This window comes from Urocitellus parryii, chromosome 5 (genome assembly GCF_045843805.1).
Source record: "Urocitellus parryii isolate mUroPar1 chromosome 5, mUroPar1.hap1, whole genome shotgun sequence".
NCBI lineage: Eukaryota > Metazoa > Chordata > Mammalia > Rodentia > Sciuridae > Urocitellus > Urocitellus parryii.
In genome coordinates, this window is record NC_135535.1 from 45,206,565 (window position 1) to 45,229,360 (window position 22,796).

Here is a 22,796-nt window from a genome sequence, read left to right on the forward strand (position 1 = left end):
ACTAAAATAATGACTATCTAGCCCTTTACAAAAAAAGTTTGCCAATAAAAACAACAGGGAATCACTGATAGTTTCTGAACAGAGCTGTCAGGGAGAAAGTAATGTTTTAGAAAGCAATATTTATGTGGAAGCACTGGGAAGGAGAGAAAGGGGAAGAAAATTCCATAGGCATGAAGGTTGTAAAATGATGGGCACCTCAATTTGGATAGTGACAGTAGAATGAGGGGCGGAGAAGGACAGATTTATAATGTGTCACAAAGCTAGAAGCAGCAATAGTTGGAGATTGAATAATAGCCCTTCAAAGATGCCCGTGTCTTGAGTCCCTGAATCTGTGAACATGCTACCTGCCTTGGCAAAAGGTATTTTGCAGATGTGATTAAATTAAGGTTCATGGGATGGGGAGATTATCCTGGATTATCTGGATGAGCTATTATAATCACAAGGGTCCTCCTAAGAGAAAAGTAGTAGGGTCATAGTCAGAGAAGGAGATGTGACAATGGAAGCAAGAGTTCAGAGTAATTTGAGAAAAAGACCACAAGCCAAGTAACTCAGGCAGACTTTGGGAGCTGGCAAAGGCAGGGAACAGAAGCCTCCAGAAGGAATGCAACCCTGCCAATACCTTGAGTTTAGACTCCTGATCTCCAGAACTGTAAGATAATAATTTGTGCTGCTTTAAGTCACAAACTTTGTGGTAATTTGTTACAGTGGCATAGGATACTAATACAAACACTGGTTAAGTATGGGAGGAGGTGGGGATGGGCAGGAATTCAGAGGAGTCCTTGCAGGCAAGCTTGGTGCGTCTAGAGAATAAAATACTGCTGACAGAAACAGGGGAGACAGTCAAGGAAGCAAGTGTCAGGAAAGGAAGTGGAATAGCAACTTTTACTTTTCCAACAATTGGCCTTGAAAAAGAAGAAGAGATAAAAGAGCAGAGGGCAAAAGGATTTAAGGACAAAGAGCAGAGGGAGTCTCATAGTGAAACCACCATGAAATCTTGCCTCCTCCCCATCCCTCACAAGAGCCCTACAGCTGTTGTCCCAGCAGGGTCAGTGAGGAGGGACCATGAAGAATGTAAAGTGACATTTCCCTGTGGTTCATCTTGTTCACCACTGTACCACCACTACCAAGGACAGTCCCTGACATGTAATTTATATTTTAAAGTATTGATTGGTTGATGCACTGACCGACTGATTTGCCCCAGGCAAATTCACCATTATCTATGATATTTCTTTATCCAAAAAGTATGGATGACTTTTTTTTTTTGTACAAAGGCTTGAACCCAGGGGCACTGGTCTTCCTGCCTCAGCCTCCCAAGCAGCTGGAATTACAGGTGTGTGCCACCATTCCAGCTCCAGTACATGGTTTCTTTCTTTCTTTCTTTCTTTCTTTCTTGGGGGTGGGGGGTGGGATATTGGGGATTAAGCTCAGGGGCACTCAACCACTGAGTCACACCCAGCCTTATTTTGCATTTTATTTAAAGACAGGATCTCACTGAGTTGCTTAGCGCCTCAGTATTGCTGAGGCTGACTTTGAACTCATGATCCTCCTGCCTCAGCCTCCTGAGCAGCCAAAATTACAGGGGTGCACCACCACACCCAGCTTGTACATGGTTTTTAACAAAGCAAATAAAAAGTCACCTTTGTTGTTATTCCATACCCAAATAGCCACACATAATAGTTCCTGGATCAGGAAAAAAAAAACTGTACTTGCAAATATTCTTTGTGGTTTACCACATGTAATGGCCAATCAAAGAGAGTGGGACTTCAGCAAGCTCTACACTATATAAATGGCAGAGTCCATCTCCCTGCCCAGAGTCTCTGATCTGCTTCCCACAGGTGGCCCACAGGTAATTATTGGTTCAATGCTTTTCTTTAAATCATTACTTTTCTTTTTTGTATAAAGACCATTGCTGCTATGCGTGCTATGTTTGAGAGGCGAATAAGGATATTGGCCAAGACCAGATAGTCTATAGAAAGCCTTACCTTTCAGAAACACAGAGACATCTTCAAGCTGGGGCACATTGTCCTCCCTGTAGCCACAGTATTTAGTCAGCAAAGGGAAGTTTTTCAAATACTCCCGGCAAGCATGAGTGGGATAGAGTTTGGAGAGCTCCCGGAATACAATACCCCAAGTTTTAGTTTCTTCTTCTGTATATTCCACCCTGGGAATGGGTTGACCACTAGACAGGAAAGAAGAAAACAAGTGACTATAGCTTTGAACCACTGAGTTAAGTGTATTCTGATCTTAATGAAAGTCACATTTTCATAAAGTAGAACACCTGAATGTTCAAAAGGTTTTCATCAGGTATTTTTTTCAAATAAATGCTAATCCTCTAATTGTGTGTGTGTGTGTGTGTGTGTGTGTGTGTGTGTTTGGACTTCCAGTTAACTTTTAAATTATGTTACATCATTATATATCCTGTATAAGCATCTATAGAAATTTGACTAAAGTTATATTCTTAAACTGAGGTTGGTAACAGATAAGGGTTCTGGGTTGGAAGGAACTGGTTTAGGTACAAAGCTGTGCTCTCAATGTCTTTTCTGCAATCACAAGACAACAATAATAAATATTGTCTCTTGAAAATAAAATTGCCTTGTGGGTTCTCTTTGTCCCCTGACCAGACTCACTCCAATTTCCAATTGTAATTTTGAGATTATTTGTTCAGTGCCCAAAATGTCTGGCAAATACTAAAAGACTATGCTGAATTTAAAAGTAAGAGCCTAGCAAATCACAAAATATGGAGCATTTATTGCAGGTCATGCTCAAAGGTACACACATTAAGCCCTCCCAGTTTAGGACAGAGGTCAGCAAATTTTTCCTGTAAAGAATCAAAAAGTAAATATTTTAGGCTTATGAGTCATGTGCTCTCTGTCACAATTCTGCCACTGTATCTCAAAGCAGCCATAGATAATAGGTAAACAAATGGACGTAGTTATGTTCTAATAGCACCTTTTTTACTTGACCCCCAAATAGTTCTATGCTGATGACTGGGTTGGACTACTGAGAGTCATCTGGACTAGAATGGTCAGGGAGAACTTCCTGGGGAAGGCACAGCTAGAGCTGAGACTTGTTGGCTAGGTAGGATCTGTAGGTTTCCAGATGAAAAGGAGAGAAGGAAGTGCTATCCTAATAGCAGCCAGCAGCATGAGCAAGGAACATGGATCCCCAAAGTATCCTGGGGTCAGCAGGAAGAGGGGAATATAGACATGTACTTCTACAGACTATTGATTGAGGGATTAGAACCTGAATTTAGCCTCTAATTAAGATACCTCTTCTGAAAATGAATTAGGGTTTGGGAAAACCTCTCATAACATGTTACACAGCCCCCACTGCCCACCCTGGCCACTCATCAAACACCATCCCTGCAGTCAGCAAATACATATGCACAACACATGGAAATATATATAATTCCACCTTCCCACCCAGATCCCCTGCCCTGCTTCCCACAAGTGGCCCACAGGTAATTGTTGGTTCAGTGGTCTTCTTTTTAAATCACCATATATACAACCAGAGTTTCTACCCCCAGAATCTACTAATCCAGCCTAGAATAGGAGGTCACCACAGAACCATGCACAGGCAAGAAGGAAACTGCCACCCAGGGTCACTACAGCTGCAGGACATCTTCAAGGAGCTGGGCTCATTCCGGATAATCTTCTGTGATAGTCAATAAGAAAGAAGACAATAACAAGAGCAGCAATCAAAGAGATTCCTCCTTGTCCTCCCAACCCCAACCCTCTACCTATTTTAGTGTTCTTGTCAGAATATTTTCTGTTTAAAGTTCAGGTCCAAATGTGGTTCCTACTGTCCCCCAGTTGTTTTTATTTTAAAAAATAACAACAACAATGATAGTAATGGCATTACATGGGAGCAATGAGGGAAAAATACACACTGAATAAGAAACTCAAAATTAACATTTACTTTCTCTCCATACCAACACTAGCATTTAAACCATTTTAGAACAAGATTAGCCTTATTTAAACTTGGCTGTTGATAACAAATAAAAAATTACAACCTGGCAAATATTTGTCGGGAAGATCAAAATTGCCAACTAACAGTATCTGTGATGAATTTAGAGTGAAAGTTTGATATGGAAAGATAAAAATAGAAAAGATGCAAGGAAATAAATATATAAATCGTCTGCCTGTGCATCCAGAAAATTAAGCTAAATCAATTTGAGTCAGGTAGGCCAATAAAGCTAATCAGGGGAATGCCACTCAGAAGGTAGGAAAGCAACGAGGCTGAAACAGTAAATGAAATATCGAGAAGCCATTTGAAAAGAATCGTTAGGTCAAACTTTCCCTTCAGTATCCATCTGCAAACACGCAGCATTCCAAAGGGTGGGGAGCTGAACATCACCAACAAAGTGCAGAAAGAGTACATAGGAATTGAGTTAGGAAGAGAGAACATAACGCTCTGTTACTTAATAATGAATGTTCAGCAAGGCAGTCTTGGAAATACAAATAGTTGTATACATATTCTCATCTGTTTCTACTCATCTGCCTTCTTGGGTAGCTGACCTGCCCATTGATTACAGGGCCCGATAACCAATACTGGGTAGGGCTACCTGGTCCCAGGTTAAGTCACCTCTGGTCACATGGGGAAATTTCTCATATCCCTCTACTGTAGGCAACTCTTTAAGACAAATATTTTAAAAATCAACTTCATCATAAAATAAGGGCTACTTTCATCCTTTCATTCCCATTGAAAATATCTAAAATATAGAAAAAATAAGAAAATCCCATTTTTCTATATAGTTCATACATGTATATAATAAGAAGTAATATTCCAGAGCTTACTATGTACCTGGCAGTTTTTTAAGGTGAAATGTTTTTATGTTAAATGACCTGTTTTAGTCCCACAACTCATGAGATAGATACCATCATTATCCCCATAGCCCAGATGAGAAGACTGAGGCTCAGAGAAATTAAACAACTTGTCTGAAATCATGGAATCAGGCTGAAAATCTAGTCAAACTGGCTCAAGATGCCAATAAAATAACAATTTTACTTCATACATCACTCATTTTCACATTAAACTAAAATGAGGCTTGAAGGAATGTTTATTTGTATATAGAACATCTTATCTACCATCACATGACATCATGACACTAGTAGTATTCATAGGTCACAAAAAGCACCTTTATATTTACTCATTCCTTTAACCTTCTCAGTGAGACTGTAAGGTAGTGCTGGGTTCCTCAAAAGAATAAACATGTGTTTGGGACAACAGGAATGTAGGGTCACCTACATACTTTTTAATACTTATGACATTTGGAAAAATAAAGATTATAGTCATGGGAAATCAGATGTGTTGTATTTCTTTGTACTCATTATGGGTAAATGTGGCTTTTTTAAAAATGAATTTCATCTGATCAGGGTACCAGAGAGGTTTCCCAAACTTTTGCAGGCCTTGGATATATACCTTAACATCCTTTGGCATTTCTGTGTGTACATGTTATAATGAATGTATAACAGACATATCTCAGCATCCTAAAATCTTGCTTCAATCCAAAACTGAAGTCACTTAGGTACTCCACATTCCTGAAAAAGCCCCCAGCAACTGAAGCCAACTCCTTACAAGACCCACTAGGGGACACCAGCAATGTCCCTGCCACCAACAAACTCCTCCCGTACCACCATTCCCATCCCATCTCCAGACTTGGCATACCAGTCTAACAGGGAATAAGAGATGGTGAGGATTGTGAGGAAGGCAGTGTTTTATGGGAAGGGCATGTTCTCTAAGCCAAGAAGGCAGGCTGCTCCATGACATCATTTCTAGGGAGTGTAGATCCCTGCTAGAAGTTTTTCCGACTTTCTCAGCTGGACCCTTGCTGAGCAGCAGGACCACAGGCCTACCCTCAGGTTGCATTCAGGAAAGAAGAGAGACAGACAGTCCCTGGAAGAGTGTTTAGAAGACTAGGAGTACAGCCAACTAATGGGGGATTAAAGGGGACCCCCATGACATGTGTCCGCTGAAATCTGAGGTTCACATGAATGTGCAGCCTAACGCCCAGCAAAATCTAGAGATTTCTGGGAGACCCAATATATCGTGCCTAGAAGGATGTCCCACCCCATTCAGCTCCTCTCAGTTCCCAGGAGGCCAAAGAACATCCCAGAAAGAATCTGAACCAGGGTAAGTGTGACCTGAGACCTGCCCACTTCTGACATTCCAGCAATCAAAGAGACCTTGGCCTCCACCCTCCTGCCAGCCCCGGCAACACCAGAGGAACTGGGTCCTTGAAGAGGGAAGGAAAGGAGGTACAGAACCAGAGCACACCCACCCTCCCAAAGTAAAAACCCCACATACATACACACACACACACACACACATATTCACTCCAAATTTGAGATTAATCTTTTTCAAATGAACAGAACCAGGTCTTAAATACCCAAATGAGACTATACTAATAATTGAAAACGACAGGAAATTAGATGTTGCTAAGGAACTTGCATCCCAGCAGGAAAGTAGTATTCAACACAATGCAGTTGAAAGCTATGAGTGGGAAAATAAAACCATTTTATGTTGGTATAAATCCCAACAAGATGATACTCCTGAACAGACTAATTGCATGTAATTATTTAATTGGATATCTAGGGAGTCCCTTCCATTTATATAGAATTGGCTGAATTCTGGAATTCTCAACCACCACCAAAATTATTATTCACAGCTTCCTAATTCTCTAGAGAAAAGCAGATGTGACTTCCATCATTTTCCTTCACTGTGGATTCTGCCTCTTGTCAAAGAAGGCAAACTAAGGCTTTATAAACATTGATAAGGAACCCACGTTCAGAGAGGATCGCACTAGACAGGGGCTGAAATGGTCACCTCGGGGATTTGGGCTTGACAATAGGGAAAACCTCTGGGGGATTATGTTACTCAGACATGACTAAGAACTTTCTATAGAAACATTGAAGGCTTCAGGGGGCATTTTTCTGACTGTATGTTTAAAATCCCACTCTTCCTAGACACTGGAGATGGTTCCAAAGAACCTGCCTCGTCCCTGCAGAGAGGAGAGAGTAGAAAGTGCACAGACGCACCTAATTGGGGGCAAGTACACAAAGGGTTATTCTGTGCAAGTTCTGAGCTTGTTAGAGCAAAGTTGTTTAACAAATACATTTTGACACAGAAATCCAGAGTTGTATGCCCCACTGAGACTGAAATTGTAGGAGGTCTTTCTATATAGCCAGATGAATAAACAACACCACTTTCTTTCACTTACATTTAACTCTTTGTTGGATTCTCTCCTCCAACAGGTCTAATAGCACCTTTTCTTACGCATGTGTGTGTGTGTGTGTGTGTGTGTGTGTGTGTGTACATATATATATGTATTTGTTTGTTTGTTTTTATTTGGGGAATTGAAAAACATTTGTTTGTGGTGGTACATCCGACTACCTCCTGTTGTCCTTAGTGCTACAGTTCCCAGTATGAGATGCAGTCTGTCTGCTTGTATTATCTTTGGAGGAACTCCAGTGTGGAGAAGCAATTCACTTGTTCAGTGGAGGAAGATGTGACAGGCTACAATTGATAGTATTTACATCAAGACAGCAAGACTAGCTGAAACACAACACTGACTGTGTTCTTTGAAAACAGCTGGATTTTTCTCAGTAGCAAGGACCAAACAGAGCAGAAGGTAAACAGAGAATTGGTTAAGGGAACGGGTGAATCTGATAAAAACAGTTAGGAAAGAACTCATTTTCTATTTTATTTCATTACATGTTCCTTAGGGAAGGAGATACCTCACTTATTCAAGAGCTATTTATCTTCCTGGAATAAACTTTCCCTCTCATCTTTGCCTCATCTTTTCTCTCCTTCCCCACCTTTGCATGTTCCTTTTGATTGACACTTCCACCTGGGGCTTACAGAAAACAAATGAGAAGAGATGAAATGTAAAATCCAACTTTGCAACTCATTAGCAATTAGTAGCTCCTCTATGGATTTGGACAGGGCCATTGGAGAAAGTTTATGGGAACATCAAGTCTATCGATCTCTTTGTTCCTTCTTGACTTATGACAGGTGTTTGCTGCACTCGACAACCATACCCTGATTTCTGCATAATTTCCAGGGAGCTAGCTGTAATTTATCCCCCTTCCTTCCTTCCTACCCAAGAAATCGTACATGAATACAGAAGAGTAAGATTGACATTATTCTAATATCATTGTTAGAATAATCTTGCATTTGATAATCAAGTGCAATTTTTAGAAAACATTCATCATTTATAAATTTTACTATAACTTGTTAGTAAGTACTTATTATACTTTTCACAACTAAGATGACACCTGGTGTGTAGAAATTTCAATCAGTACCAAATGACTCTCACTTATAGTCAGTGACCATAACCATAAGGAACCCGTATTCAGTGCTATGCTTCGTGAAATCATCTGCATCCAGGTGTCTCCAGAGGAGTCAATGAGTATTTAACAAGAAAACTGCTAATGCCCCTTAAACTGGAAAAAAAAAAGTGTATTGCCAGGAAAAAAAAAAAAAGAAATACTCAGAGTGGAGTGGATGAATTCCATTAAGGTTAAACCAGAAAATAAAAGTCATTTTTCCTACTGATTTCTAAGAATTAGTAAGAAATATCTGAGTCTCCTGCACTTGATAAAGTTATACTTCAGAATTCAGACCATAAAGGACATTGAATAGCTTTTTGGTAAACTATGATCAGCAATATCTAGGTGAAAAAACAAGCTTGTTGCTTTGCCAAAACAATACCTGCATATCCATGTCTATTGCAGCACTATTCACAAGAGCTAAGATATGAGATCAGCCTAGATGCCCATCAACAGATGAATGGATGAAGAATATGAGGCAAACATGTGGCAAATATGTACAATGGAATAGTATTCAGCCAGAAAGAATGAAATCCTATCATTTGCAGCAAACTCATTGAAACTGGAGGACATTATATGAAGTGAAATGAGCCAGATACACAGATAAGTACCACAGTACTTATATGGCGGTTACAGTCAATCTGAATATAGAAGAGTAATTAACAAAGGTTGGGAAGTTGTGTGTGTGAAGGAGGATGGACAAAAGCATGGCAGGATTTGATCAGTACATGATGAATGCATGTGTGGAAATTGCACACTGAACCCCATTAATATGTACAATTAATAAATATTAATCAAAAATAAAAATTATTTTTTAAATATATGTATATATGTATATTACTCCCCTAAATCTTCCCCCTTCTTAGAATATATACTTTCCAAAGGCAGGATTTTGTATTTGCTTTGTTCATATCCCTGCCATCTAGAGTGGGTCTGTCATATTTTGGTGTTCAATAAACATCTGTTGAATGAGTAAGTCAATCAGTCAGCCTAAAACAAGCCATAAATTTAAATACTGAGAAAAATAACAGTTGTGAATCAGAAAGTCTGACAGATATGTATTTGTCCTACCTCTTTCTTGACTCAAGTATTTTAAGCTATGGGAAAAACACTCTAAATTTGTGATTTTTATAAACTTTCTGGTAGTTTTCAGTTATCCTTATGTACTATTTATCTGTAAGTATTTCTTTCTTCTAATTGTCTCAATTCAGGCTTCTTGATCCCTGTCTAAACATTGTCACCCATCACACTTGTAGCCAAAATTTCACCCAAGAAAGAAATAGCATATATAAACCCAAAAAGACATTAAAGTTCAAAGTTGACTAAATATAGATTATTTCCCTGGCTTGGGATCCTAATGAATGAACTTGCAAAGATATTTTCAAGACCACAGGACACTATGATTTAATGGTATTTTTCACAAAAGGAAACTCACAAAGCAGCCCAGCAACGTAAAAAATCATAGAAGTGACACAAGAATCCAAAGAATTCAAGTCGCCTGACATAACGTGGCTTATAGGGGCTCATCTGAGAGTAGGCTGGGATGCCCGTGCTGTTAAACCGCAGCAGAGAATAAGTGTAAAGGCACACACGCCTTTTCAGCTACTCCCCTAGGCCACTCAGGTAAAGAGCATTTGTGATCACATACTTTATTTGCTTTTGCAAATGAGTTTTGTGCACATGAATTTTCATAAATGAGTCTATGGGCCCTAAGGAACTTTCAGATGGTAGCAAACAAAAACATTAGTTTGTTTTGTTCACATTGTTAATATTGGTGATGCCTTTATAAGAGACATAATGAAAATAAACTACTGCACCTCTGGAGCCTCAGGGAGAGTGAAGATTTAACTCCTGGAAATTATTTGTTTTTATTTGTCCCATACACCACAGGATAGGGCTTCCTACCATTTCCTCACCTTATAGAAAGCCCTCTTCACATTACAGAGGAGCGGATTTCATCTGCAAAAACTAGCACGATATTAAATATCAACAGCAGCGATTAACATCCATCAGTATGTACATGCTCAACTGTACACAAAGAAGCTGAACTCAACCCAACACAGGCCAGAAATGATGTATTCCCAGTGACTGGGGAGGCTGAGGCAGGAGGATCACAAGTTCAAGGCTCACTCTTTGCAAGTTAGTGAGGCCCTGAGCAACTCAAAATAAAAAATAAAAAGAGCTGGGGATGTGGCTCAGTGATTAAGTACCCCAGGGCCAATTTGTAATCAACCATTTCAGGTCACTAGAAGCAGAGACCCAAAGCTAGGGTACTAAGAGCTCCAAATTCAGTCTGAAACATCTTGCATCAGGACCAACAATGACTGAAAGTTGCTAACTCCTGGTCTCAGCCTTTTTCAGGAGCACAATTAACCCTACAGTTCATGGTTTATGAAAGTTAATAAAAACACTCATTCATTCACCGATCCATTTAACTAAAAAATAACAATAAAATAATAGCTCATTACATGGATTATGCTCTCTTTATGGGCTGAATAAATGACTGTTAGTATCCCCATTTTATGATTTGAGGAAACTGAAGCTAATGAACACAGTTATCTGTTCAAGTCAAACAGCCAATGAGTGGCATAGCAGATCTAAACAGCCAAGTTTTAAAGATTTCACTCTTAGGCTGGGGTTGTGGCTCAGTGGTAGAGCACTTGCCTAGCACATGTGAGGCACTGGGTTCGATCCTCAGCACCACAGAAAAATAAATAAAAATAAAGGCACCATAACATTATTAAAAAAAAAAAAAGATCTCATTCTTAAGCAATGCACCTCAATGCAAGGTATTGCATTACCAATGTATTCCCAATAATGGGGTTTGGCCTCTGTTTCCTCATTTGACACAGAATGAGACAAGACTACCACCCTACACTGTGAGAATGGATTAGGATGATGTCTGCAAAGCACCTGAGTCTGTGCCTGGTACCTAACAGATACTCAATGCAGTTGATTCCCTGCCTCCAGGTGTACAAAAATGAGTAAAATTTCATCATTCCCTGCAGGGTTGGGAATAGCTCTGGATATGACAAAACTGCACTGCTCCATATAAATCCATTAGCCTCTCAGACAGGACTTGTAGAAGTAATTTGAATCCTTCGTGTTCATGGAAATCATTGTAAAGTAAAAATACCCACACCTCTTTCCCTGTGAAACACGTTAGATTTTGGTGCCATAGTTGTCCTTGTCAGTGAGTGACATGGGGTCATACTGTGTTAATGTATTCTACAGCTGTGGGAGCCAGGCTATAATCAGACAACATCCTACTGAGGCATTCATGCACACCTAACAACCCACCAAGCCCAAAATATGAAAAGGAGAAACCTTTTCCAAATCAATTTTCCCTTTTGTGTCTCTTTACAACTCTCAGGCTCCCTTTCTTTTAGCCATTGAGCTAAACTTCAGGTGGAGAGAAGCATTTGGCATGAAAATGATTCTCCCATAAAGCCTGGAGTCTTTTAAATACTTACAAGAACTGTGCATTTCAAATATGCTGAGGATTCTGTAAAGAGCAAAATAACTTTTTAAAAGACCAAGTCATTGAAGTTTGTTGCTCTTCTTTTCAACTTGTGTGTGATACCACCGATGTCAAATGAAAGCTGCTACACAGATTTTTTAAAAAGAAAAGAAAAGAAAAGGTGTGGCCTCTTGGGCAGAGAAAGCTATTGAGATTCTACAGGAGAGGCACTTTTCAAACCCCTAATGTGACCTTCCTCAGAAACGATTCTAGTCATCTGGGAAATGACCCTAGAACTACAAATATTTGGTTTTGTTCTACTTTTCAATTTACCGCTCCATTTCAGAGAAATTAAAGCATCAACAACTAGTGTTTATGCAGGAGTCACGAAGGACCCAAACAACAACATATATCTCAGATTCATTCAAAACCTGGGAAAGCAAATCAATGGAGGATAATGGGATGGGACAAAATTAGCTCAGTCAGGGAGAAAACATTTTTGCCCTTCTAAGGTACCTCTTCTCAAATAGGCAGAGAAGGGGAAAAAAAATTAAAGCTTTCTCCCACATCCCAGGATTCATCAAGGTGACCATGTGCCAATGAAACCGAAGAGGAACACATCACAAAGAATGAAACTTGAAACCCCCAGCTAAATTTCTCTCAGTTGAGAAAGCACAGTCTTCCCTTCTATTCTTCCTCCCCATCTTCTATTTGTTATGTTTCCAATTAAGATTTGCCTATCTAAAAAGAGGTAATGTGGCACTCTTGACTCCTGTTAGTAATGTATTCCTTTAAGCTACATTCTGAACCCAAGCGGGATCCATAAATCATGCTTCTTCTCGCATGAAATGAGAAACGCTAAGGTCAACTGAAATTTCTGAAAAGGAGTCACCCCAGTTATTTTCCTACAAGTTGCAATAATTGCAAATGTCTCTTAGGAAAGACTCAGAATCAGAAATCCTCCAGCACAAACACAAAGCTAAACTGTCACAGCCACCTGTGAATAGGAGAAATCCCAATAAGCACATTACTGAGACTGGGAGGGAAAAGGAGGGCCTGCAAAACAATTCTCTTCAAAGTCCGATACCTTTCTTTGTCTCTAAGCATGTTTTCTTTGCATGTTCTTGGCTGACCCTGGAAGAGTCACTTCATGAAAGAAGAAATTGCAAAGACCTGAGAAGTGAGATGCTGGTTTGGTAACCAATATGCTCATTCAAAGGCAATCCATTTTATATTTACGTATCCATTCAAACATCAATTCCTGAATCTCAGTCCCAGAGGGTTTCCTTTTGACATTATATAGTATTTGGCCTAGTAAATGAGGAAAGGAAAGTGGGGGGGAAAAGGTTCCTCTCAGCTTTGATGAAGAGAGGAGGTTTTAATCAACACCACTCCACGTTGATAAAGAAAACTCTCCCTCTCTCTGATAGAGCCGGTGTAGAATATTCAGGAGCTCACCCAGATTGAATGTGCCTGCTGGGCGGTGATTGCACTTTCAAATATGCTAGTCTCCATTTGGGGCTGTTTAAACAAAACAGGGTCTCTGTTCTGCTGAGTACTTGAGCTCTGAGCAAATGAATCACAAATGGTACAATTTTATAAATCAGAAAATCAAGAACTAAAGAGGCTAGCAACTAGTAAAAAACAGAGTGACTGAATCCTTGGCAATTGTTTTTCAAACCTAGGCCCAGCTGTGTTTTATTTCCATTCATTCTCTACCCCCTGAGGGTCTGGCTTTGGGTGGGAGGAGAAGAGTCCAGGTCCTAGGAGCACAGAGGAAATTCACAACACAGGACTGGGAAGTGGTTCTGCTGGGCCAGAGCCAGGCAGATGTCCCAAACCACCTGTGAAAGACACATAGCCAAAGGCTGGTTGGAGTGCTGATTCCAAAAAGCCTTAAATGTTTTAAACACCGACAAGAATGGTGCATTTCAGATATGCTGAGAATTCTGCAAAGAGAAGAAAAACTTTTAAAAATGCCAAGTCGCTTGGTTCTATCGTGGTTATTTTCAACTTGTGTGTGAAACCACCTATGTAAAGTGGAAATTGTTTCAGACACTTCAAAACAAAATTAAAGAAAGAAAAAAAAAAGGTGTGGCCTCTTGAGCAAAGACATTTAGGTTCTAAAAGAGCAGCATTCTTAAAACTCCCAAAAGCAAGTGACACTATTCAGAAACTATTCGGCCTCTGGAAAATGACCCTAGTACTGCAAATACTCTAATCTTCAATTTACTGCTCCATTTCAGAGGAATTAAACGATCAGCAATGGGTGTTTACACAGGTGACATAATCAGCTATGTCATTTTCAGCATGTTTCCTAATGTCTCTGATCCTGATGTTTCCTCATCTTCAAAATGAGTATTATAATAGCATCTATCTTAAAAGACTCATTGGGAGGTTAAATGACAGAACCTAAGTGATATGGTTAATATAGCACTCAGAACAGGGCAGGACTTTAAGAAAAGGAAACTGAAACTCCTGAAAATGAGAGCTGAGAGGTCAGCCTATGATGAACATTTCTATCATCATTAGCAATTCAGAGTGAGTCTAGCATAGCCCAGTTCCAAGTTGTACTTTCACCCCTAGCCTGGCTGAAACTCAGTGACCTTTAAGAGGGTCAGTTTTTCAGAATGAAGAAGCAAGCTACAAGCATGACTTATGAGAAACTAAGGAATGTCCCCTCGAATACACACATACTTTTTGAAATGCTCTTATAACCCATCACACCATGGGGCCTAAAACTCCTTAATTCAATTACTCTTTAAGGTCCTTTACTCATTTTTAATGAGATAAACAATTGATTATATGGAATCAGAGAACCATTAGCTACTTAACACATGATAAAAATCATCATCATGGGTATCTTAGAGTCAACACTTCCTATGCCAGCCAACATTCTGAGCCCTGTAATATTGTTAATCCTCCCAACCATGCAAGATAAAGATTGTGACCATTTTAAGAAGAGACTTAGACAGACTAGGTCATTGCTCGTGTCCACAGAGCTTGTAAATGATGGGTGGGAATGCTAAACCCAGTTCTGTCTAGCTGCAAAGCCTATACCTTTGGCTACAAGTTCTGCTATACTATTCTACCTCTGCTTTCATGGGTACTGGTTCTACAGATAAAGCATCAGCACCACGATGGTAAAACAGTTACAGAAAGTCTTGAGGAAATGAAATGCAACACAAATTAAATGTGTATGGCATCCAACCTCCAAGATGGTCTCCAAAGAATCTTGCCATTTGGTGTTCATGTCCATGTGTAGTCAGTCCCCACTCCCCACTCATTGTATCAAGGTTGTTCTGGGTAACCGTAAGTATTATAGCAAGAATGATGGTATGTCTCTTTCAAAGATAGGTTGTAAAAGGCTCTCTAGATTCGGCCTTGCTCACTGTCTCTTGGATCACTTTATTTGGTGAAAGCCAGTTGAAATATATTGAGATGCTTAGGCCACCCAGTGGAGAGGTCTTGCTTTGAGAACCTGAGGCCCCCCTGCCAACGACCCTGTGAGTATCCACACTGGAAGCAGATTCTCTGTCCAGTCTTCAGATAACTGCTTCCCTAGCCAACACTTTGTCTTATGAGAGACCCTGATTCAGAACCACCCAGTTAAACTGCTCCAAGATTCTTGACACTCAGAAACTATGTGAGATAAAAAAATGTTGTTTTAAGCTACCAAATTGGTGGGGGGGGGGGGGAGAAAGAAAGTCTCAGTTGAGGGGAGTGAAGAAAGGTGGCAACCAAAAGGTAATATAACAGGTTTGAAGCATGCAGGTAGACAAAAAGGAAGCATGAGAAAATAATATTAGTAACTAACACTTCCTAAATAGTATTCTAAGTGCTGAGTCTATATTGGCTAATTTCTGCTGATACTATATTAATTAGCTCATTTAATCCTCATGACAATCTTATAATGTAGTAATAGAGTTATCCCCATTTTACAGATAGGGCAACCAAGGTACAAAATTCTTAAATAATTTGCCCAGTCATTAAACTGGTAAACAGTAAGCCTGGGATTCACCCCAGGCAGTGCAGCTCATTCCACACACTGTTTCCTAGATCTAAAGAGAAATGAGGGAAAGCAACCAAAGCCCCAAACTGGTCAGGGGTAGAGTAAACCCCATGTCTTTCATCTGGATTCTTTGATTGATTGATTGATTGATTGATTTTGATAAAGATAACTAAGTGCATTGTATAGCAATGACCCATTTATTTCATGTAATCCTAAAAATACTCCCAGGGAAGAAACAGATGATATATTTTTATCTTCATTTAACAGAGGAGAAAACTGAAGCTGAAAAATGTTAAGAAATCATTTGGATCTTTGAATTTGAAATCAAATGAATTTTCTTGGCAAATTAGGGAATTTTTCAACCCTAATTTAGGTCACAACTTCTGGCATGTTGAAATTTTCTTGTTTACATTACCTGTTGACATTTGTATTTACCCATTTATATTTCAAATTCCTGAGATGGAAAAATAAATAAAGAGGAAGCAGTTCCTCTGAGAAGAACATGAGGTTCATGTGCCACCTTAATTTCAACCAGGAGGAAATACATTCATAACAAAACATAATCACAGTAATATTCAAAATCAATTTAAGCAAACAAGAGTGGCATAATTAAAGTCAGAGCTCGAGGCCTCTTTCCAAGAGAATAAAATAGATTGAAATAACCACCCCCACAAAAATATAATTAAATTAAATATGCATGCATGTTGTTGAAGAATAATCATTACACTAGCCCCCAAAGAAAAATTTATTTCTAGTCAATTAAAAAAATTTGTTACTGATTTTTTCTCCCCAATAATTTAGCAATTTTGAAAGGCACAAAAATGCATCTGAGGTTAAAATATGAAGGTGCCAATGACAGAAAACTGGATTGTTTGAGATAAACCCAACAGCTACCACATCACAATCATAATTTTCTCCTCCACCACATGCTATCTGCCCCCCACGCGCTTCCATTTCCTCCGAAATGCAAGTCTATATGCACTTCACATTATCTAATCATGGGGTGCTTTTTTTTTTCCTGTTACATTAGGATTTCTTTTATTTGAGTTCGGGAGGAAGGGGTGCGTCCCACAAGTTAGACATTGTCTCAGGGCTGATTTTACAAACAGTGTCCTACGATCCAGAATGTTCATTCTCGGGTCTTCTATAAGAAATAATATTTGCACTAATAAATGTTTCCTCTGCTACTATTGGTGAAGCAATTAGGCTTTCCCGACACTCTTGCCATGAGCGCAGGCTGATCTGCAGGCGGCTGCTGGCTCCTGGCTAATCAATCACGTTTCTCAGCTGCGTTGTCAATCAGAACCTCGCCTGAGTGGCCTCTATTGACAATCTCAGCGTGCAGATGCCTTCCCGCTCCCTCACCTCTTTCGGGTTCATGGTAATACAGACTTAGAGCCTGCTGTTTTTTCATCATAGAGTGGAATTTTTTCATTTTTCTCTGCTTGTGTTGGTTCTTTCCCCCTGTTTTATCCTTTCAAGACTATCATAGAAAATACAGTATTCAACATGAATCCCCCAGAGGGCTTCCCAATGTAACTTCAATATATATTATCCTGTATTTCATTTACCTTCCTTCTCCTTACCTTTAGACACCTCAGACTACATCCTGCCAATCCCTATACAACCTAGAAGCATCTGTACTCCATCTTTTCCTGTTTCTGACCTAATATTTATGACTTCTCCTCAGTGTCCCGAAAGCCTTAACTAATTGTCAACTGGGAATGGCATTGTTTATCCTGGGTCAAAATGGTCCCTAATTATGTTTATTTTTCACTGAATATTGACAAATTATAATTGTTGTATTAATGGGGTAAGAATCGATGCTATGATATATGCATCCAATGCAGAATGACTGACTCAAGCTAACATACCCATTGCCTCAAATACTCATCATTTATTCCTTTTAACTGAAACTTTATACCCCTTGACCGACATATCCCCATTCTCCCAGCCCCAGAATATTCCTAATTTTATCATCAAACTGTATAGGCAGCAACTTCACAAGCTCAATTTTTCAACAGTACCCCAAATCTCAAATAATCGGCTCCTTGAACCAATTTTAGAAAATCTGGCCACAGTACACTTAAATGAACTTATTTTAAGTAGTTATGGTATTGACATCTTTCTATTTTGTACACTCCAAAAGTGATCAACACTAGGAAAATGCCTATTTCAATGAGAAATTGGATCTTTCTTTCTCTGTAAACTAAAAGGAAAGCAAACTGGAGACAAAGGCCAAGGCTCATTTGGAATGTGTTAGTTCATCCCCCTCCCCCCACCACACCAGAGCAGATGCAGGAGACCAGAAATGAGCTGGCAAGAATGCACACACCTGACTAACCTCATCCACCCTCACACTCCAAGAAACCTCAGCCACGACAGCATAAGGGGTATTCAGGAAGGATCCTTTGCTCTCTACTTCCCACAAATCCTGGATTCACGTTTTCTTGATTTTCCTACTCCTGATAGGCACCTTCCTCATTCCATCCACTCACAAGAAGCACCCAAGGCAACTTGTTATTGGTACTTTGACAGCTTTTTTCACACAAACAATATGGTAATGTGATCGCTTTTTATGAAATCTCCATGAAGAGAGATACTGGTCAGCATGAAAAGCATCAGTGTACCCAACAGTCTATTGATGGGAAACCAAAGAGTTTCCTGCAAGAAATACCTCTGGGGATATTTGAGCTATATTTGTTAAAAAGTTGTGTTTTTTAAAAGGCAGCACAAACCATGGTGTTAACACAGCTGAAGTAGAATAGGTCAACTACAAACAGGAGGCAGCCTGTGGAAAAGGTGGCAGGGAGACAATAATGATAATTAACAATTATCATCATGGATAACATGCCAGACCTGGCACTAAGCACAGAACATGCATCTCTTTGTAAATCAGTCCCATGAGATGGATCCTGCTGCTAGGCTGAGCCACCAGCTGGGAAGCAGTAGAGCCAGCACTTGAATCCAGCACTTGAATCCAGACTGTCCACTCCAGTGCCCCAGTTTCTAAGTACTTTGCTATTCTGCCTAGTTGGTCTGGGCTCAGCCCTGTCCAAGGAGCAGGTTATAACGTCCCTAGATTCCAAGCCCTCCTAGGCAAACACCCTTTGTTTTGATTCTATATCTACCAAATTGCCTTCAGATATAATTTGGCCTCTACTATCAGAACAACAGGGAGAGTTTTGTGAGTTACTTGAGAGTTGTTTCTGTTTCTGGAAAATGACCACTGTAAAATGATGAGCTGGCAGTTTCCTGCCTGCCTCAGTCTCCTATTCAGTTACAAAAGCCACATGCCTTAGGCCTGAGCACTCCCCAGCCGTCTAAGGTGAACCCATATTCCAGGAGCCCCAGTTCCACCCAGTCCTCCTTAATTCAGTATAAAACCTCCACCTGTTCCAACATCCTGTTTCCACTTTCTTCCCCCTAGACACCACAGTTCAGTTTCACTCTTAAGCTACGGGAAGGTGGCAAATGCTCGTTAACACTTTGATGATTTTACCTTCCATCATTTCACCCATATGCTCTTTTCCTCCTCTCCATATAAATACATTTTCTTTAAAAGCAAATGACTCCCCATGAACAGTACTCCTTGAAACTGGTTGACCATGGTTTGTGCTACCTTTGTATATCACTTCTACATCAGCTTGCCTTTATCCACTTTCTGGGCCCTCCCAAGATGAAAAAAAGTAACACTTGAGCTAGACCTTTAGTCATCATGCCAACAAAATTATATGTCAAATTCTATGTCTCTATATGCTCTGCCCAATACTTAGTTTTTTCCATGTCCTGGACAGATCATGCCCCAAAGAACTGCCTTGCCCACAACCATCTAAGGATCCCTCAACATGGGCATGACTTGACCCCACAGGAAGGCCCAAGAACCAAAGGGAGCCAATCTTAAGGTCAACAACAACTTATCAGGGCCTGATGTGAAAAGTGAGCTCAGCCCCTCAGTGTCCTCCCTTGGTAATTTGGCTAGGAAACTCTGGAAGCAGGGACAAGAAAGAAGAACTGAGGGCAAAAAGGGACATGAGGTTGGGTTTGGGGCAAGCTATGCACACACTGACATGGCGAGGGGTGAAAAATTACCGTATAGAGGGGAACAGACTGCTTGGAAAAGAGTAGATGTGGAAAAGCATGTGCAAGTAATTCTGGTTCTCATTAACAGAATTTTTATAAGAAAGGATGAAGGATGCCTGGGGCTTGGGAGGAGGAGGGAAGAATATGCAAGCATCAAGGAAAGTTAAGGATGAGCAAATGATTGGCCCAACAGATACTGCAAAATTCTCTCACTTGGCTTTAAGCATTTGTGTATCATAGTTCTTTAAGATTAAAAAAAAAAAAAAAAGCAATCCTGATGCCCTCAGTAACACACATAATATCCTAAATTCTCACCAAAGACAAAATTTTCCCGTCAGGACACTTAAACTTCTCATCTAGTCTTAACTAGAGTAAAAATGTATCTTTCGTTTACCAGGCATGGTTTTATATTTTATTCCCAAATTTATTTCATACTCATGAACTTATCCTGTCACTGCTACTTACCTTCATCCATTATACACAATTGTCACCCAAAAAGGTGAGGTTCTCCACTTTTATCCCAGCCCTGATCTGGGATTATGAAACTCTTACACAACGCCCCCCGCCCTGCCACTACCACAGTTTCAAGAAATAGAGTTTTCAGAACATATTTCAATTATGGTTGCTTAAATGACCCCTTCCTCTGTTCTTGCTGAATCCTCTATTTTGGAAAAGATGGACATTGAAGGGGGTTATTGAATAGTCAAGTCAAAACTAAAACTAAAGCACAGATTCCAAGCCTTGCAGAGTGCACAGAAATGGTTGCCTGCCTTAATGGAGCTGCGAACACAATGGTGTAAATGTAGAACTTGGCATGTGGCCCGCAGGTCTCATTATTTTACAATTATACACAGATGTCAAACATCAGTGTTGGCATTTAAAGCCTATGGAGTTGGTGATGTTTAAAATGGTTCGTGTCTGCTTTCTGCAAAGTTAAAGTGAATAGAAGACAGGTCTGTTTAACACAGCATGTGTTTTTCCTAACCAGCCAGTGACAAGAAAGAGTTATACAGGTACTTACTATTTATAACTCATGGCCACATCCACGAAATACTTCCTTCTCTGTCGATAGACATTGTCCTTAAATCCCTTAAACAGAAAAGAGATTAAGTTATTTAACAAAGTGCTGAAAAATTAGCTGCAGAAGAGCTAAAAGAAAATTACTGTGGTGTTTATTGAATGTTCAATTGAAATGTAAATCTTATCCTCAGATGACCGACTTGATGACACAGGCTAAGGCAAATTGTGCTTACAGTAAAACCTCTTTGGATTTAGGCAATTTCGACTTAGGCTCTACCAATTTGGGATATGTGGGAATTCAGTCTACAGTTCACCTTTCCCCTAGGTAAACAGAATGGCTTACTTAAGCAAATTGATATTTTAATCAATATCTTTTAGTTTTCAAGTATCATTTACATGTAATTGATCTTAATCACAAGTTAATCTTATCCTATTCATTAAAATCAGTCTCTTTAACATTGTTATTCAGTGAATTAACCTAATTTTAATGATTTGTGTAAATAACTAATAAATATGACATTTATTAAAAACACTGTCATCCAGAATAATCATCAGATCCCCAAATTAGTATAAATTAAAGAAGTTTTACTGTCTTTTATGACTGCAGCCACACAATGCAAAATTGATAAGGGATTAATGCACAGTGAAGCAGGTTAGCTCCACTCCACTCTGAGTTACTATAATTCTTATATGTCTTAGCCAACTTCAAGGTTTTTATCTAACATCATCCACTAGGGAAAGTAAATACTGTGTCTGTCATTTTTCAGTCAAGTGGAATCCTTCTGAGAGGAATTCCTGGTGTACTCAACAATTTCTCCTCTTGCCACCATACGTCCCATTTTCCTTTCCTTCCCATACTTTCAGACAATCAATTTTTTCCAGGGTAGTTTCTTCAAGCTGCTGGAAGCCCAGGAGGAATTGTTGCCATCTAACTTCTTACCTCTACAACCCAAGCAACCCCCTAGGATTTTGACCAGGAAGCAGTGCTCTCGGGCGACAGAAGCCAAGCAAGAAGACAAGCCTCGGGGACCATGGGGTTGACAGTAAAGAACAGGGATGAGGCTCACAAAGGCCTGGACCACCTCTGTGGCAATACAGATGTTCCTACAAGGTGGGCTGTTCAAGAAGGACCTCCAAACACACTAGGAAATGGTCCCATTCTCTTGTCGATTGAAAGAGAATGGGCCTCAAGGCCAAGAATCTTCACAGGACTGTCTGCTGGACAGTAATGAAAAATGCCCTTTCTTTCAAGAAGACCAAGAACATTATTAAAGAGGGGAGAGGGGAAAAAATGCCCTGAGATTACCCCAATACCTACAGAAATGTGATATCCTCTACCCAGAAGCTAGAACTTTCTTTCTTGTGCTATGAACTGGGAGTTTGTTTTTGTTTGTGGTGCTGGGGATTGAACATAGGGCCTTATGCATGCTAAACAAGCACTCTACCAACTGAGCTATATCCCCAGCTCTGATCTGAGAGTTTTTAAGTGGGGTCCATAGGCAGGCTTGTGAAGCCCTAAAATGTCTACAGACAAAATTTTTGTGACCATAATTACCACATTTACAAATGGGTCTGTGACCTAAAAAAAAGGGGCCTCCTGCTGTAAAAGGTAGAACCAGGCATGCTAGAAAGTCCACTTCAATACCCACTAGTAAAACGGGACTACCTGGGGTAGGAAAACAAGAAATCTAAGCACTTTATCCTTCAAAAGAAAGTAGGCCACGACAAAAAAGGAGCGTCCTGTGAACAGTGAAGCATCTGTTCCCTGGCTCCTGCCAGACTGGACACCATGGTAACAGCATCATAATCTGCTGGGCTTCCAGAAGAATCTCAACTGTCTCTCCTCAGCAAACACCTGCACCTTTTCCAGGGACGCAAGAGAGAGATGTAC

The 22,796-nt window shown here is 39.9% G+C and overlaps 1 protein-coding gene across 2 annotated transcripts in view; it reads right to left on the bottom strand.

Moving 5' to 3' along the window:
* Tph2 (tryptophan hydroxylase 2) overlaps nucleotides 1-22,796 on the bottom strand; it is a 93,804-nt gene that overhangs the window by 62,123 nt on the left and 8,885 nt on the right. For both annotated transcript variants that reach the window (XM_026386612.2, XM_026386611.2), the window contains exons 5-6: nucleotides 20,907-20,974; nucleotides 1,983-2,179 (exon numbers count right to left, since the gene is read on the bottom strand). In XM_026386612.2, coding sequence (XP_026242397.1) covers nucleotides 1,983-2,179; nucleotides 20,907-20,974 — 265 coding nt within the window. The remainder of the gene's footprint in view (nucleotides 1-1,982; nucleotides 2,180-20,906; nucleotides 20,975-22,796) is intronic.